The following is an 18427-nucleotide window of genomic DNA, read 5'->3' as shown; positions in this document are numbered from 1 at the left end:
AACCAGGCAGAAAACTGACAGTGGGCTGCAATGCAAATAAAATAAAAAATATGCCTATTCTCACAGTTAGTTCAAGGAATGAAACTGAGCCGGTATCATGTGACCCCCTGTGATCCCATTTCATCTCTGCAAAACCAAAACAAACCAACTTGGAGACCAGTTTGTAAATAATCTATGGAATGAAAATTCAGAACAGTACCTTAGAGGCAGGGGATATGGAATGGACTATCTCCTCCTCTTAAAAAAATGAAAATGCACAAAACCAAGGCTCAGTGGCTGGGTGCTTGCCTAGCATGTGCGAGGGGCCCAGTTCCATCTCTAGAAAAGGAAACACAAACGCTAAGTCCGTATGGCTGATTTACACCAGAGAACAGGTATGCGTGTATACAAAGAGACTTTCTGCTTCATTGTTTTCAATAATGGGAAGATGTCAGCTTGTATTAAGAGAAAAATTAATCACATAAAAGCCTTATAGCTCAATGAAGAAAAAAATGTAGTAGTAGTTCAAATATATATGTAATAAGTCAAATGACTTTTGGCAAAACTGTGAATTCATATGTGCAAGGCAAATGTTCTACCCCTGAGCCAGGGTCCCAGCCCTAACATAACAATTTGAAAAGTGACATGTTTTTTATTAATTCTTTGAGACATTCGTATACTGTAGTTTGATCCTATGTGTATACCCTTCTCTCAACTCCTCTCAACTCCTCTCAGCTCCATACTTCCTTTCTTTAACCACCCAACTTTGTGTGCATCTCTCTCTTTGATACGTCTTGAGTTCAGTCTGTACTGCTCACATACTCTTGGGTGGGTGGGGGCCATCTACAGAGCATGCTCTACCTGCCAGGAGCCACACCCTTAATGAAAACTGACTCCCCCGTAGAGAAGTAGTTCTGATGCTTTCATTTAATCGGGAATCTGTATTTACCTAGGCTGAAGGTCCTCGCCCCCAGTTGTTTTTTGATCTATCAATAAAGATGCCAGTAGCCAATGGCTGGGTAGAAAGAAAGAGGCAGGACTTCCAGGTTCCTGCAGGCTAGGAGAGAGGAGATGGCAGGAGGAGGAGAATTGAGATACTTGAGAGAGAGAGAGAGAGAGAGAGAGAGAGAGAGAGAGAGAGAGTGAACAGACTCAGAGCTATAGGGGAGATCTTTCAAAATGTAGGCAGAAAAAGAATGTGGCCCATGGAAGGGCAGCCCAAAAGTGTCGAGTGCAGCAAGACCAATGGGCTTCACCAAAGGCAACTAAGTTGAGGGCAGATTTAGAGATTATTGAGCTAGGAATAAAGGTAAGGGCATGCTAGCTACGGAAGTCTTAGAAGAGCCCAGCCACAGAGCCAATAAAGCAGTTTTAAAATGAGCGAATGTGTGTGTGTGTGTGTCTTTCATCTGCAGATCCAAGATAGCTCCTGGACAGGTGTGTGCCTGCAAACCAGCTGAGAACACAGAGTGGTGTAGCCAAAATTACCCACTGTACTCCCTGTCTCCCTGCAACAGCAGCTAGAGGCTGGACTTGGGCTCTTCTCCCGGTCTCCCCATGCTGGGATTTTATCTGGCTTGAGCTTGTGCATGCTAAATGACTTTTTAAGTAGCATAAGAGAAATAGTGTCCTCCACGATGAAGAATGAGCCCAGGGCTTTGTTCAGGCAAATGCTCCACCGCTGAACTACACTCTCAGCCAAAATGTATTGTTGGGTGAAAGAAGCATGTCCCTGAGCAATGTGCATAGAGCGACATCAGTTATGGAAAGTATTCCTCACAGATCCACAAAGGAGTGAAGATAAGGTGAATGGTTTGGAGAGACCAATACAAGCTGGCCAAAGTGTTTATGCTTAAAGAGAGGAGAGGGATCAAAGTTGGAAGTGTCACCGCAACCCTGTGTAAGGGGAAGGGTAATCTTGTCTGTAGGGTTTTTTTTTTTTTTTTGGACCTAGGGTTTCTTGTATCCCCGCTGGCCTCGACCCTGCTATGTAGTCAAGAATGATCTTGAGTTTCTGTCTCTGTCTTCTAAGCGCTGGCATCATAGGTGCATCGTTCTATGTTTATGGTGTGATGGGGACTGATCCCTGGCCTCTTGCATTTTAGGCAAGCACTCTACCAAACGAGCTATATCCTCAGCCCCCTGTGTAATTTAAAACCTTCACTGAAAGATTTTGAAGAAAATCAAGGCAAGATCAATCTTGGTGTGTCTGCACCCCCAATGTCACTGCCTGGTCTCCAGTTTCCATAGCTGGAGATACTTCTTACACACACACACACACACACACACACACACACACACAGGGACCTTGTTAAGGCCTAGGTCACTGTTACCTATCTAGCCTGCCATTTTGTGCTGTTACTACTGTTATTTTTTTTAATTAGGTATTTTCCTCATTTACATTTCCAATGCTATCCCAAAAGTCCCCCATACCCTTCCCCCCACCCCCCCTACCCACCCACTCCCACTTTTTGGCCCTGGCGTTCCCCTGTACTGGGGCATATAAAGTTTGCAAGTCCAATGGGCCTCTCTTTCCAGTGATGGCCGACTAGGCCATCATTTGATATATATGCAGCTAGAGTCAAGAGCTCCAGGGTACTGGTTAGTTCATAATGTTGTTCCACCTATATGGTTGGAGATCCCTTTAGCTCCTTGGGTATTTTCTCTAGCTCCTCCATTGGGGGCCCTTTGATCCATCCAATAGCTGAGTTACTACTGTTATAAGGAAATTTCTCTTATGTTGTTACTGCTGTTACTAAGAACCTTTCTCATGTCCATATTGATGGCATATTCTGTTATGTTTTGTGCTGTTGGAAACCAATCACAATAGAAGTCAGTTAGAACAGCTTCATAGAGCTAGCCACAATGAGCTTGGACCCCCAACAACTGCCCAGCAGTACTTCCTGCTTTTATAATTTTTGCTGCTATAAGCTGCCCCTGGAATGGACCCCAACATAAGGGAGACATCTGCACCAATATCAAAAGCTATTTAGAATAAGACTTCCATATGGAGTAAGGGGTCAAATAAAAGTTTAAGTTCCCAAGACCTCCCTGGGACTTGACATCCTACTTGGCAGAAAGAGACATATGTGTGGGTAACAAATATCCTGGTTGGCAAATTAAGACATGAATGTTAGGCAAGACAAGTCCCCTGCCACAGTTGAGTACTTCCACCAATGGGAACAGGATAAGTGTACAGCAAAGACACGTTCCTAACGAAATCCTCTATTCATAAATCCTGATCGTTGAAATAGATATTTGTGGATTTCAGTCTTGAATACTCTACAGGATTCTAGCTGAGCATTGCAGTTAGCTCCTGAGGCCCTGAGTGATCAATTCTGGGGAGAAGACTCAATAAACTATCCCTATCTGAGATTGGTGTTCGAGTGGTTTGTGAGGCAACCCTTGGACTCCAACACCTCTAATTCCAACTGAACTGTTTCCTAAATAGAGTTGAGAAAGAGCAATCTTTTGCAACCAGTAGCTGTTCGGTTATCACACAGGAAGCTGGGCTAAACCCTAAGGCCTATGGTGTTTTGGGAGAGCTCAGTAGGGAAAAGGGGAAGCAGAGCTGTGTGTACGGTGTAGGGTATTCCCTTCCATGATGGCTGTAGTCTGGAGATGTGGAAGTTCCCGGGGTACCCTTCAGAGATGTTCCCTGGGGCAGGGGGCTGAGGCTTGACTGTTGGGGCAATGCTTGTTTGGAACCTCTTTTTAGGGAGTCATCTTTCCTTCAGATGTCCCAAGTTCTCAGAGGCCTCTGAGCCTCAAACACACATAGGGCTTAGCTAGGTGAGGGAGAAACAGAGAACAGATAAGGGAAGCTGCTGGCCTTCCAGTGGCCACAAATGTGGCAGGGTCAAATGGTCAGGATCATTGGAAAGTCACAAAGCATCTCTGGCCCCTGTGCCCACTCAGGCCCACAACCTTAACCCTGAGGAGGTTAGACAGGCTTCTGTTTGAGAATTCACCCCTCCCATGGGTAGAGAACTACAGCTTTGATTTCTCTTTCTCAACATTCCTTGCTGCTTACTGCCTATGGAAAGGCAGGGCAGCATCCCAACTGGTGAGAATTCACAGTGTTTTCAGCTTCTGGGTCTGCAATCTCTGTCTTGCCCGGCGTTGCTTGGGTGATTTACACTCTCTGGCTCCCTGGGCCCTTAAGGACACACATTCAAAAGAGGATTGGGCCCCGTTGTCTCCTCGACCTAACCATGCGCCACTCTGCCCCAGCGCTGAAACAATCTGAATGGTATCTGGTGTTTAGGGAATGTCTTTCCCAATTTGTGTTTCTTTGATCATTCCAAACATCATCCAACAGCACATCTAAAACATAGATTGTTCAAGGAAGTCTTTTTTTTGGGGGGGTCTCCCTGAGTCCCAGTTGACCCAAGTGCTGTGACAATCTGTGGGGTGTGCCAGGTGTGTAGGTGTGACACTTTGTGCAGGTGTATAACAGCATCGTCAGCATTGTCTACCTTCTGGCTTCCTCCTTGGGAGCGCCTTAAAGATAGGGCCCATACTTGGCTCCAGCAAGTAATTCCCTGTCCACTGTTGCCCAAAGCACAGCATATGCAAGGACTTAATAAATATCCATAAATTAAGTCACCGACAAAGGTCAGCTGCAGAGATCTGCTTGGCTTGGAAGTCAGGGAGCCTGACAGATTATTCTGAACTGTGCCGCACGGTATCTTGGCAACAGCATTTCCTTGTTGGACTTTCTTTTTACTATCTCTGGTAGGGTTTTGTTTTGTTTTTGTTTTGTTTTTTAAGCTGTTAAATGTTTCTTCCTTCCAATCACTTCAAAAGGCCTGAGGAAGGGAGTTGGGAGCAAGTGCTGTCACGCTTCGCTGCTGGAAAGAAGGCATGTAGACCTCACGAGGGGCATTCGGCAATACATTCTGAAGCCTTAAAATTGTGCAAGCCCAATTTTTTTTTATTTTTATTTTTTTTAAAGATTTATTTATTTATTATATATAAGTACACTGTAGCTGTCTTCAGACACTCCAGAAGAGGGAGTCAGATCTTGTTAGGATGGTTGTGAGCCACCATGTGGTTGCCTGGATTTGAACTCAGCACCTTTGGAAGAGCATCGGTGCTCTTAACCGCTGAGCCATCTCTCCAGCCCCCGCAAGCCCAATTTTTACTAAGATATTTTGAGAAAAAAAAATTGAGACTGAGTCTTGTTCTGTCTCAAATAGGCTGGCTTCAAGATCAGCATCACTTGCCTTGTATACCCAGTGCTGGGATTAGAAGCAAGCAGAACTGCCCCCGACTGAGATTTCTTGCCTAAGGACACAACCAAAGATGTGACTAGAGATTTAACTCCAAAGATGTTTCTCCAAATATTGTCCATAGCAGTGAAAACTGGAAACAATCCAAGTATGTAACGAGAAAGGGTTAGTTTATAAAGCACATACATTGTTCATACAAAATCTGCAAGCGTCAAAATAAAGCCAATGGTGTCTGCCATGGTGGTGCAAACCTTTACATCCCAGCACTGGGAAGAAGAGGCAGATAGATCTCTATAAGCTGGAGGCTAGCCTGGTTTACATAGTGAATTCCAAAACAACTAGGACTCTATAGAAATACTCTGTCTCAAAACAAACAAACAAAAAGGACTGAAACAAAAGATGTCAGAGAGCTGATTCACCAAAACCACCTGCACCAAAAAGAGAGCCGACTCCTGCGATCTGGCCTCTGACAACTCTGTGCAGGTGCAGGCACCTCCAGCGGAGGACTAAATACATACAATGAAACCAACTTTAAAAATGAAACAAATGCAAATGCATTGACAAGGAGGTGTGTGGACTAAACTCTTGAGTCCTGTAAGAGGTTGTGCTGGGCGAGGTGGCAGCATTTGTTCAAGATCCTGGTAATCCAGAGGCTGATACAAGTTCAAAAGGAGCTCAAGTTCAAGATCAGCCTGGGCAATGTTATAAGATCTTGGCATAGATAGATAGATAGATAGATAGATAGATAGATAGATAGATAGGTAGATAATTAGATGATAGATCTTTCTCTCTCTCTCTCTCTCTCTCTCCCTCCCTCCCTCCCTCCTTCCCTCTCCTGAGACAGGGTTTCTCTGTGTATCACTGGCTGTCCTAAACTCACTCTGTAGACCAGGCTGGCCTCCAGCTTACAGAGATCTCCTTGCCTCTGCCTCCCAAGTGCTGGGATTAAAGGCGTGCGCCACCACTGCCCTGCTAAAATTATCCTTAATAGTCTTTTAAAACAAATATTATTTCTATACAAAAGATAGTCAATCATTAAAGTATTGGTGAGTACTGGGATTATGGGAAATTTTATTCTTTCTTGCTGCTGATTTGTGTGAAACAAAATGACAAATCTTGAAAAAGAATCACCTGGTTATAAGTAGTTATAAGTAGTTTCTATTTAATTTGTTTTATTTTGAGACAAGGTCTCCCGTAAGTCAGGCTGGCTTCAAGTTAGCTATTCAGCTAAGGCTGGGCCAGCACTTGAGGCTCAATTTATTTTTATCTCTTGCTTATTCTTGTCCTGCGGGTTCTAATTAATGAAAATATGTTAACCTGTAGACTCAAAAAGTATTCTCGAAAGCTTTAACATTCTAGACTCCAACTCTCAAAAAGCTACTTGTCGGGGAGTTCACAAAAAGCAAGACCGGAAGAATACGTGATTTCTTTCTCCTGAGTCTGGGATCTGTTTCCCAGGTGATAGGACCCAGGGCACAGTGGGAAGATGTGTGAGTGTGGCTTTGTCCCTTGCTCCTTAGCCAAGATGGGATCTGAGCATAGACAAGTGTGATCCATAGGAGATGACCAAAGTAGTCCTGCCCCGGGTCTCCGGAGGTAGGCAGGCATGGGACTGTTCCTGATTGAGAGTGGTTTGCCTTCCTTGGGGGAGAATGCCTCCTTTTATATTTCATAACCATCTTTAACCTGAACCTTCCTAACAGACAAGCCCTGGGCTGCTTCACCAACTGACCATTAACCACAGCCAGCTCTGCCTGCTCCGAAATCAGCTCTGGGTCCTTCTCTGCCTGAAGATAAGAGGAAGGGGCTGTGGAGAGAGAGAGGAAGTTGCCTTTGTCCCGAGCCTGGAGCCCCCAGGACCCTCCTTCCTGAGAAGCCTAACTGTCTCCAGCCAGATTTCCTGTCTCCTCAGCCCCACTGAGAGCTGGGGGGTGGGGGGTCCTCACCAGGGTTGGAGTGGGGGTGACTTTGAGGCCCTCAAGGGGATCAAGCATTGCTACATTTTCCCTGTGACCCTCCCCTCTCTCCATGGGGCTACGCTACTCCCCATAACTTCTCAGCTTTAGCTCCCTGAATTTTGGTTCTTTCAAAGGAATTGGGACACTGAGTTTAACCAACACTTTGAGGGGTTGGTTGGTTGTGCTCTCTGGGAGAAGCTCTGATCCATTCCTTTGTCCACCACCCCCCCTTCATGGACCCCTCTCTGTGCACCCCTAACCCCAGTGGGGGAGGAGAGTCTAGTCTTGGGATAGGTCCATCTCTTTTTAGGTCAGCCCGCCCCCAGCTTTTATGTCCCAGGCATAAAAACCCGTTGTCAGTGAGAGGAGTTGACAGTGTCAGGTAAGTGGTGGAGTTGAGCTCTTGGGGACTGGGGACTATAATGGAGGGGGTCTTGGGTTGTACACCTCTTTCTCCTAGAGGCTGTCGTCATAGACCAGGCCCACTATGAAGGGGAGAGGAGGGGGCTTGGGAGGAGGAGAATTGTAAAACCTCTCTTTTTTCAAAAGCTCTGGATACTTCCTGAGCTGAGGTTTTTGTTTTTTGTCTTATTTTGTTTTTTTTTTAAAAGGTTTATTTATTTATTATATGTAAGTACACTGTAGCTGTCCTCAGATATTCCAGAAGAGAGCATCAGATTTTGTTACGGATGGTTGTGAGCCACCATGTGGTTGCTGGGATTTGAACTCGTGACCTTTGGAAGAGCAGTCGGCACTCTTAACCACTGAGCCAACTCCCCAGCCCCCTGTTTTTTGTCTTGCAGAGATGAAGCTACTCTTGGCCTTGGCAGGCCTCCTGGCCCCTCTGGCCATGCTTCAGACCTCCAATGGTGCCACCCCAGGTGATAGTGCCAAAAGGAGGGTGGATTGAGGGGTGGGGGGTAGGGGGTGGGGATTCTCAGCCCAGCATCTCCCCTTTCCCTGGATAGGCCTCCTTTGCTTTGGGGCCTGATGTAGGGCTTTGGGGCCAGCCCTGACCTTATGATATATGCTCTGGGCAGCTCTCCTGGGGGAAGTGGAGAATTCAGTGGTGCTGAGCTGTATGGAAGAGGCCAAGCAGCTAGTGGACAGAGCCTACAAGGAGCGGAGAGAAAGGTGAGGGTGCCAGGCCCTGTGTGGCCCTGGGCAAAACTGCTTCAAGTCTTCTGGAGAAAGGGCGCGCAGTGTGGGGGTTGTAGAAAGGATGAGGGCCTACAGGTGAAACCGTACCTGGTCTGCCTCTACTTGAGTTTCTGGCTGTCAGAACATCTTCAATGGCCTTGCTTTCTGTCTGGACATCCAGGTCCATGTCCTTTTGACAAAAGAAATGCACTGCTCCTCTGTGGCTCTCTCCAGAGTTCTTCCTGCCTGCTCACCGCAGGCTGGCCTTTGCTGAGTGTCTCTGTCCCCCTTCTCTGGCCCTCTCTTGTCTAAACAGCGTCAAGCGGAGCCTCCAAAGCGGCTCTGCCAGCCCCATGGAGCTCCTGTTTTACTTCAAGCAGCCGGTGGCGGGCACCAGAACAGCTGTGAGGGCTGCTGATTATCTACATGTGGCCCTAGACCTGTTGAAGAGGAAGCTGCAGCCCCTGTGGCCACGGCCTTTCAATGTTACAGGTACTCTAACTCCTCTTGTGCTACCACCTCCTCCCCCAGCAACTTCTGCCTCCAAGCCTTCATCCAAGGCAGTGGTTCTCAACGTGTGGGTCGCGACCTCTTCAGATACGTCCAGCGACCCTCTCACATGGGTCCACCTAAGACCATAGGAAAACACAGGTCTTAACATTACGATTCATCTCAGTAGCAAAATTACAGTTATGAAGTAGCAAGAAAAGTAATTTTATAGTTCTGTTCACCCCATGAGAAACTGGCTTAAGGGATCTCTCAGCATTAGCAATCTTGAGAACCACTGGTCTAAGGAGTCTCAGGGCCTCTGAGCTGCCCCCCCCCCATCACCCTCACTGGACTACTCAGCCCCAGGTTGCCTAGCATAGGAAATGAGGTGGGGGAAGGCTCGGATCTAAGATCATGGCTCACTCTCACAGATGTGTTGACACCTGCTCAGCTGAATCTGTTGTCTGTGTCAAGTGGCTGCGCCTATCAGGACGTGGGGGTGACATGCCCACCGAATGACAAGTATCGCACCATCACTGGACACTGCAACAACAGGTGTGGGCCCAGGGTAGATCAGGGTTGTGTGGTGTAGGGGGTCCAGGTCTTGCCTGTGGCAACCCATTGGGCCAGAGCTCTGTGCTTCCCTCTAGACGAAGCCCCACTCTGGGGGCCTCCAACCGCGCCTTCGTGCGCTGGTTGCCTGCCGAGTATGAAGATGGCGTCTCCATGCCCTTCGGCTGGACGCCCAGAGTCAATCGCAATGGCTTCAAGGTGCCCCTGGTGAGTGTCCAGTAGAGGGAGGTGAGCCCAGCTAAGCTTATGTGCAGGACCTAGGCATCCAATGACTCCTGTTGTTGCTGCAGGCTCGCCAGGTCTCCAATGCCATCGTGCGCTTCCCCAACGATCAGCTGACCAAGGACCAGGAGCGCGCACTCATGTTCATGCAGTGGGGACAGTTTCTGGATCATGACATCACCTTGACTCCAGAGCCAGCTACCCGGTTCTCCTTCTTCACCGGCCTCAACTGTGAGACCAGCTGCCTGCAGCAGCCACCCTGCTTCCCCCTCAAGGTGCTGCCTCTTTCCATCCATCAGGGTCTGTGTCTGAAGAGAGGGAAGGTGGTTTACATTAGTGACGGTGCCCCTTCTGAGTTCTAGTTCCTCTCTAGCCCCTGAGCAAGGCTGGCCCTCACTCCTGGGTCCAGAGTCAATACTTGGCTCCCTCAGCAGAGCCAGCTGTCAACTCAAGGAACCTGATATGCACCCTGATATGCACCCTGAACTTAGCATCGCTCTGTGTGATGGGGTGACTGGTTCTTTGTGAGGCTGGGAGAATTCTGGGATGAGGACCTGACTTGTCTTCTTCACACTCCCGATGTACGGGCACTGGCCTGTTCTCACTCTCTCTTTCCCCTATGGGCGCTCCCCTAACCCTGCTTCACTCTGTGTGTGTGTGTGTGTGTGTGTATGTGTATGTGTGTGTGTGTGTTTGGGTTGCCCCATACTCAGGGTCAGGGTTGAGGCACCTTCTGTGTAGGGGGGAAAGTGTGGAGAAAAAGAAAGGCAGAGATTGAGGAGATAAAGGGCCAGGGGTCTGACAGGGCCAGGGTGACAGAACAGAGAGGAAAAGGCAGACACAGGCAAGAAGAGGATTAAGAGGCATAGTGAAGAGGGGTCCAAGTGGCCTTGCCCAACCCCAAAAGGCTCTCTCCATTCCAGTTCAGTGAATTCTTTGTCACCCTTAAACCTCAGTCTCTTTGCTGACTGAGCCCCAGTAATTCTATGGAACCTTGAGAGCCTCCCTGCCGCTCCAGGGGGCCAGAGTTCTCTTCTGCAGGGTGTAAGTTACAAATGCCCGCTCTCCCAACCCACAGAAGCCAGCCTAGCTTCTCTCTGTGCTGTAGATCCCACCCAATGACCCTCGAATCAAGAACCAAAAGGACTGCATCCCCTTCTTCCGCTCCTGCCCGGCATGCACCAGGAACAACATCACCATTCGCAACCAGATCAACGCGCTCACTTCCTTCGTGGACGCCAGCGGGGTGTACGGCAGCGAAGACCCCCTAGCCAGGAATCTGCGCAACCTCACCAACCAGCTGGGGCTGCTGGCTGTCAATACACAATTCCAAGACAATGGCAGGGCCCTGATGCCCTTCGATAGCCTGCACGATGACCCCTGCCTCCTCACCAACCGCTCCGCCCGCATTCCTTGTTTTCTGGCAGGTCAGCCCGGGGACTGAACTAGAGTGGCGTAGAGCTGTTTCCAGCTTGTGAGAACACAGCCTGTATGTGAGCAGCATGCGGGCTTGTGATAAGAGATGCTGGTCTCAACAAATTATTAGTCTGGTTGTCTTGGTAACGAGTTGGACAGAGACAGAAAGGAAAATAGCAGCAAAAATGAAACCACATAAGCATACAAAAAAAAAATCCTCCATCCATCAACTGAAGATGGAGTCACAGGGCTGCTAAGGACCCTCTATTATTGATCCAGCTTTCTCTGACTTCTCCCTCCTGTAGACTGTGGAAAAAGAGAGAGCCAAGTCTATGTCCACAAGGGACAGAGAACTAAAAGTGACAGAGAGGAATATGGCATCCTCATCTTTTAGAACCATCCTGTCCAATCTGGAGCTAGTAGCCACATGTGGTTATTTCAATTTAAGTTCTTTGTAGCAGGGAGTACTGGCTCACACCTTTAATCCCAGTCTTTGGGAGGTAGAGGCATGAGGCTCTTAGTGAGAGTTCAAGGCCAGCCTGGTCTACAGAGTGAGAACACAGCCTGTATGTGAGCAGCATGCGGGCTTGTGATAAGAGATGCCAGGGCTATAGAGTGATAGTGAGACCCTGTCTTGAAAAAAGAAGAGGAGGAGGAGGAGGAGGAGGAGGAGGAAAGAATACATAAATAATTTTAAATTAAATTAAAAGTTTCTGCAGTAACTGCATTTTAAGGGCTCAGTAGTCCATGGGCAAAGAAGTGGTTGTTTTCTTCACCTCAGAAAATTCTAGTAGATTGTGTCACTCCGTGGGCTTTTTGGTTTTTTAGAAAGACAGAAGGTGGGATTTCAAAAGGAGAGATGTTTGGCAGTTTGGGGATAGGATTGGGGCAGGGGTTGTGGTCACACCCAGAAATTGACGCCTCTCCCCCACACCTCTCTGTGATTTTAGACTGGGTTATAGCTAGCCTTAGCAGGTCTGGTACTTGCTTTGAAGCCCAGGCTAGCTTCAAACATTCCTCAATCTTCCTATCTTAGCCTGTCAAGTGTTGGGAGGCTCACGTGTACCATCAAGCCCACACACAGCGGGAGAAGTCTCTTCTTGCACCTCCCTTCCCTTCTAGGGGTCCAGGTGGTCTCTCCTTGGGTCCCCTGGCAGGGCAGCCAAGGTCAATGCAAGGGTGTGTCTCCTAAGGGAGACCCTGCTCTCTTCTGGACTAGTCATGACCTCTGGTTACTCATGGGGTGGAGAAGCTACTCTCAGGAATATCTTTTCCTCTCAGAATTTTCTTTCTAAGTTGGCAAGGGCTGAGCCCAGTCAGTGTCTTGCAGCAAAGGCCCTGGGCCCCACCTTCTGGCCTTCCCTGTTGAAGGTTTATGGAGCACTAGAGGAATCGGGGACTTCATTTCCTTGAATAGTCTTAGGTATGGATGTACACATTCTGTGCCCTCTTCCCACCATGACAGGATGTACAGTGGCTTATAGTGAGAGTAATAATGACAACTGTCTTCAAATAGTAGAGGGTTTGGGGTCCTGTTTTGAGAAGGCTTCTGAGGTTGATCCAATTTGAGCAGAAAACATGCGTATTACTTTTTGGCTTGTGCCAATGAGTACTTGCTCTTGGGAGTGTTCATGTATTGTGTAGTGTGTGTGTATGTGTGTATAGTATGTATGTACGCAGGTATGTATGTATGTATGCATGCATGCATATATGTATGTGTAGTATGTGTGTGTAATAGTGTATGTGTGTATAGTATGTATGTATGCAGGTATGTATGTATGTATGTATGTATGTATGCATGTATGCATGCATATATGTATGTGTAGTATGTGTGTGTAATATGTCTGTATGTCTGTGTAGTGTGTATGCATGTGTATGTATGTGTGTATGTATAGTATGTGTATGTAGTATGTGTATATGTTATTATGTGTGTGTATAGTATGTATGTGTATAGTGTGTGTACATGCATATATAATGTATATGTATGTGTTTAGTATGTGTGCATATGTGTGTAGTATGTGTACATGTGTGTATGTAGTAAATGGCAAAATACAGAAAGACACAGGGCTTGGCCTTGTGCCTAAGGATCTTGTGCCTAAGGTCTGCTCCAGGCAGGTGACAAGTCAAATGTCATGGCTATTGGGTAAGGCTGCAGGGAGTACTACAGTGTCCCTGAGCTCTTATGTCAGCCTGTGGCTCACACTTGAGTCTGGTGTGTGGGAGTAGGTGGAGAACAGGCACGTGAGGGCCACTGAAGCTCTTTGCTGGTCAGGAGATGATGGAGACCATAAAGGTGACAAAGGCTTTGCTTCCCTCAGGGGACATGCGCTCCAGCGAGATGCCGGAGCTCACCTCCATGCACACCCTCTTTGTTCGAGAGCATAACCGGCTGGCCACACAGCTCAAGCGCCTGAATCCTCGATGGAATGGGGAGAAGCTCTACCAGGAGGCCCGGAAGATCGTGGGGGCCATGGTCCAGGTAGGCTGTGTCCTAACACATCTTGGCCAAGTGTTCTTGGGCAGTTTTTTTTTTTTTTTTAAATCTCTCCTGAACATTGGCTTCTTTTATTCATAAGAGGCTCAAAGGAGCGAAATGAAAACGCCCGGCAGACATGAGCTGCTTGGCGAGTGCACATCCCTTCCTCCTGTCTCCCCGGCCCTCTTCCTTCCTGAGGGCCTGAGGAGTTGAGAGGGTCTTAAGCGGAAGCACCAGAGTCACGGTTGGCTCTTTTACCCACTGTCATCATCTTGAGCATTCCCTGCCCCCCGCCCCCCGCCCCCCGGGGCAGGGCTCCTCCATCTGGTTTTTGATGTTTTCATGACCCCTATTTTCCCAAGAATGTAAACATTCGTGCATATCACACACACACACACACAGACACACACTCCCTAGACTTTAGGGAGGGGGCGTGGTTAGTGCTGAGCATGGGGTTTTGACCGACACGCACACCCACAAGAGGGATTCACTTTGGTCTCAGAGGCAATTCTAGCCTTGGGTCCAGAGTGACACTGTCTCACAGCCTCTGGGGGACATCGCACTGGAGCAGACCTCTGCCATCCCTCTGTCTATAAACCTGTACTGAGCCCTACTGTGTGCTAGTCTATTGCTGGACACTGTGAATAATCTCAGTAATTTCAACTTCCCTGGCTCTCGAGGAGAAATGGGACCGCTAATACCTTAAAGACACGGGGGATATTACAATGACTGACAAGACATTTTGTTTAATCCAGAGAGAGAGAGAGAGAGAGAGAGAGAGAGAGAGAGAGAGAGAGAGAGAGAGAGAGAAAGAGAGAGAGAATTATTCCTTGTTTACATTTGTGGTTCAGAGAGTTTAATAAATGACCTGAGGTGAGTTCTATTTATGTCCTGTTAAAATCAACCCCTGATCCTAGCCAGGTAGGGGCAATTCCCCCAAGCTGGAGACCACAGGGAGGAACAAATAGACATCTAACACAAAGTGACTTTGTTTTAGATCATCACATACCGGGACTACCTGCCCTTGGTGTTGGGGCCAGCAGCCATGAAGAAGTACCTACCCCAGTACCGATCCTACAACGACTCAGTAGACCCTCGAATCGCCAATGTCTTCACAAATGCTTTCCGTTATGGCCACACCCTCATCCAACCCTTCATGTTCCGCCTGAACAATCAGTACCAGCCCACAGGGCCCAACCCCCGAGTCCCACTCAGCAAGGTCTTTTTTGCCAGCTGGAGAGTCGTGCTGGAAGGTGAATGGAACCTAAGAAAAGCCAGCAGCTAATGATGGGATGGTGGCTGCAGAGACCTAGGCTAGGGAGAGGTCTTTTTTCATCTTGGGGAACCCAGTCTTGATTTCCACTTTCATTGACCCAGAAGGCTAGCGCATCCCAACCTTGTGAACCCTCCCCCAACCCTTCAATTGTTGCATGAGCTTGTAGCTTCTCTCTGATCCCTACGATTCCACTTGGACCAGCCCTGACTCCACTGTGTGTTCTCCTAGTAAGAGAACCAACCTTTCCTTTCACTCTGGTCTCCTATCCTCAGGTGGCATTGACCCCATCCTCCGAGGCCTCATGGCTACTCCTGCCAAACTGAATCGCCAGAATCAAATTGTGGTGGACGAGATCCGGGAGCGACTGTTTGAGCAAGTCATGAGGATAGGACTGGATTTGCCTGCTCTTAACATGCAGCGCAGCCGGGATCACGGCCTCCCAGGTGAGAGGCCAGCCACAGCCCCATCCCACCTCCCAGGCAGCTCCCCTTCTTGCTCAGGGGTCCTTTTCCAGTTTTCAGGATGCACCTGGGGCTAGGCGCTGCCTTTTCCAGCCCCTGGTGGCCTAAGTTCGGCCTCTCTTGGCTTCTTCACAAGCTGGACTTTTGCAACCCGCGTAGCAGCTGAAAATCATCCCACGATCTGGAAGTCTGCCTCCATCGTTAACACGTTCTGACTCATTCATGAACTCGCGGGTGGAAGAGTACCACTGTCAGTTTTACTGACGAGGAAACTAGGGCTTAGAGCGATTCAGAGCCTGGCTCGGTGCGGTAGCCACGTCAGTGAGAGACGTGGAGGTTGGACCTAAGGGGATCAGCGGAACCCAAAAGCCCGGTGCCTGTGTTGTGGAGTAGCACAAGTGGCCACGCCTCCGGGAAACGTTTTTCATTCTCTGAGTCAGAGACAGATACATTAGGCCGCTGCTCTAAGGGACAATGTGCTGTTTCCGTGCTTGAGTCTGGCGGGATTTGTGGTAATACAGGGCTGGCCAGGGTAGGAGAGAGAGAGAGGAAAAGAGTGAGAGGTCTGGAGGAGCCCAGCTGCCTACTTTGGCCTGAGCCAATCATTCAGGGATCCATTCTGCTTACGGCCTTGTGTACTGAGATGGGCTTTTGAACATCTGTGTATTCTTTCCTGCCCTTCCCAGTACTCCTAGCCGGCAGGAGAGGGGTCCATTTATAGCTACCTGTTCTCTGACCCAATGCAGGATACAATGCCTGGAGACGCTTTTGTGGGCTTCCACAGCCCAGCACAGTGGGTGAGCTCGGCACGGTGCTGAAGAACCTGGAGTTGGCACGGAAGCTGATGGCACAATATGGCACGCCCAACAACATTGACATCTGGATGGGCGGTGTGTCCGAGCCCCTGGAGCCCAATGGCCGTGTAGGCCAGCTCCTTGCCTGCCTCATTGGCACTCAGTTTAGGAAGCTACGTGATGGTGATCGGTAAGGAAGCTGTGGGAAAGCAGGGTGCCACAACTGTGGGGCCGGGAGGGGGTGCATGCGCACCACAGCAGTCAGACGGCGCTTAGAGAACAACTTATCTGTGAGTTGGTTCCACCATGTCTGGTCTAGGGATGGTAGTCAAGTTCTCAGCCTTGGTGGTACGTGCCTTTGCCCACTGAACCATCTTGCTGGTCCCAAAAATGCCACTCTTAATACGTTCTCTGGGTTTCTCAGTGCTACTGTGGAGATGTCAGTTACCATGGAAAAGTTCCAAAAGTCTCCCGCTGACCCCCTTTCACGTCATTTCATCACGATCTTGGCATCTCCGTGTCTAGTTCTTACCTAGCTTGCATTACATCTTTGGCAATATCGTAAAAAGGTGTCCCAGTCAAGATGAGCACATCACAAATGCCACCCAGGTTTTCTTTTACCCCGTGGGTGCGCGCATCAGACTGGGACCCAAGCAGCTGTGCTTCTGTCTTCTGGGCTGAGTGGGCACTGCCCACGACCTGAGCTCTCCTGTGCTGTAGATAAGAATATTCTGAAGCCCCCTCACACTCAGGGGGCGGCTCAAGCCAGGGGATGTCCTGGGTAGCCTCACTCGGGACCTCCTCAGACATAATGTCCACGATGCTCCCTCCCGTGCAGGTTTTGGTGGGAGAACCCAGGCGTGTTCAGTAAACAGCAGAGACAGGCCTTGGCCAGCATCTCCTTGCCCCGTATCATCTGTGACAACACTGGCATCACCACCGTGTCGAAGAACAACATCTTCATGTCCAACACATACCCCCGAGACTTTGTCAGCTGTAACACCCTTCCTAAACTGAACCTGACTTCCTGGAAGGAGACCTAGAGGTTGGGTAAGGGCTTGGCACACAGAAGGGTATACCTGGTTGGCTAGTGGGAATCACAGAGAACTCTCTTCCCTGGGTGAATCCATCTTTGTGGATATTGTGGGTGACAGTGGGGAGGTGGGGGGAAGTGACTGGACATTCACTTGTGAGTGCACAAGTATATTTGCATATACACTTGTGCACATCTATATATATGCAACATACATAAACTAGTATTTCATGTGTGCCTGGTCTGTGAGCACGGGCAATGTTTGATGTGCCTTGTGTGCCTGTCAATCACATGAGTCTGGGCTCACTGCTTACGACAATATTAAGAACGTGGGGACAGTGAGCAGACAGCCCAAGTTCAAGTCATCACCCTGTAGCACAGTACTGTGTGTGACTTTGGCCAAATTATTCTAAGGATAAATTCTCTTCCTTCCTTATAAATGAAAGCAGCCACGGCTTGTTAGACGGCCTATCGCCTCCTCCAACTCTCCACTCATGGAGCAGCTCCCATGTGCTAGGCACTGTGCTAGCCATGGGAAGCAGAAACAATAAAGATGAATACCAAAGATGAATGCCAAATCCTCGATCACCTTCTGGGTGGCAGAAACAAGGCGGTGGCCTCTGGAGGAGAGGATGCAGCTAGAAGCTGGGCTGTGTGGTTGTGATACAGTTCTGGGCCAGCTCTGCTTAACTGGCCATTTCTCCTTCTCCCTCACTCTCTTCTCTTGCTATTCACAGGAGTCTGCTGGGAGAAGGACGGAGGCCATTGGCCTTCCTGTGCTATTTGTACCTGAGGTTCACACTAATAAAACATGGTGGATGGGGATCTTGTTCCGTGTCTGTGATGGGGTTGCACCTTTTGGTGTGAGAACTTGTGCCAGTGTGGCCCGTATGTCTGTGCTTTCTAGGGTGCCCTCCTTTGGCTAGTCCATTTGTGTAGGGTAGCCAGCTCTTAGAAGCCTTGGGGCCAGGCCACGCTCAGCAGACCCTCATCTCTCATGTGGAATGGGAATGTGGCCACTAAGCCCTGGCATTTGCTCATTGTTCTGGCATATGTTGTCAGCATACTCATTCTGTGTCAGTCTCTGGGAAGCAGAGGGGACAGAGTGCTAGCCAGTGAGACAGAAAGCTGAGATCTGATGGGAAGGCTTTGCTGAGGGAATAGAGGCCTCTGTGTCTCTGCAGACTAGCACAGTGAGGCCCAGGGATCCTCAAGGAGGCAGATGCCTCCTTATTTCAGGCTGCCAGTGACCAGACCTCAGTGTCTGGGAAGGGGAAGGGTGTGCCTGGCCAGTGGTCTTGTCAGGAGCCAGTCCATAGTGAATTAACAGATTCTGTCTTCTCCTTTCCTATCTTCTCACTTATGAGAGGTGGGGA

At 48.8% G+C, this 18427-nt stretch overlaps 1 protein-coding gene across 1 annotated transcript; it reads left to right on the top strand.

Annotated features, from left to right (window-relative positions):
- The first annotated feature begins 7325 nt into the window (after positions 1-7325).
- Mpo (myeloperoxidase) lies at positions 7326-17061 on the top strand. The gene is made up of 13 exons (XM_085829247.1): positions 7326-7341; positions 7975-8052; positions 8212-8305; positions 8628-8803; positions 9232-9355; positions 9451-9580; positions 9664-9870; positions 10704-11022; positions 13330-13490; positions 14485-14740; positions 15036-15206; positions 15971-16208; positions 16857-17061. The coding sequence occupies exons 2-13, from the start codon at positions 7977-7979 to the stop codon at positions 17059-17061; spliced, it is 2157 nt and encodes a 718-aa protein (XP_085685373.1). The 5' UTR covers positions 7326-7341; positions 7975-7976.
- Positions 17062-18427: the final 1366 nt, after the last annotated feature.

This window comes from Mus caroli, unplaced genomic scaffold (assembly GCF_978045245.1).
Source record: "Mus caroli unplaced genomic scaffold, Mus_caroli_1 scaffold_13, whole genome shotgun sequence".
In the NCBI taxonomy this organism is placed as follows: Eukaryota; Metazoa; Chordata; class Mammalia; order Rodentia; family Muridae; genus Mus; species Mus caroli.
Note: the sequence above shows the minus strand (reverse complement) of the source record. Positions and strands in the feature narration are given on the sequence as shown.

What these genes read in the sequence shown, in the direction of transcription:
- Mpo (XM_085829247.1), top strand. Translation starts at nt 7,977, where the DNA reads ATGAAGCTACTCTTGGCCTTGGCAGGCCTCCTGGCCCCTCTGGCCATG. An exon ending in ACGGCCTTTCAATGTTACAG is followed by an intron (nt 8,804 to 9,231) that starts GTACTCTAACTC and finishes TCACTCTCACAG; the next exon opens with ATGTGTTGACACCTGCTCAG. An exon ending in CATTCCTTGTTTTCTGGCAG is followed by an intron (nt 11,023 to 13,329) that starts GTCAGCCCGGGG and finishes TGCTTCCCTCAG; the next exon opens with GGGACATGCGCTCCAGCGAG.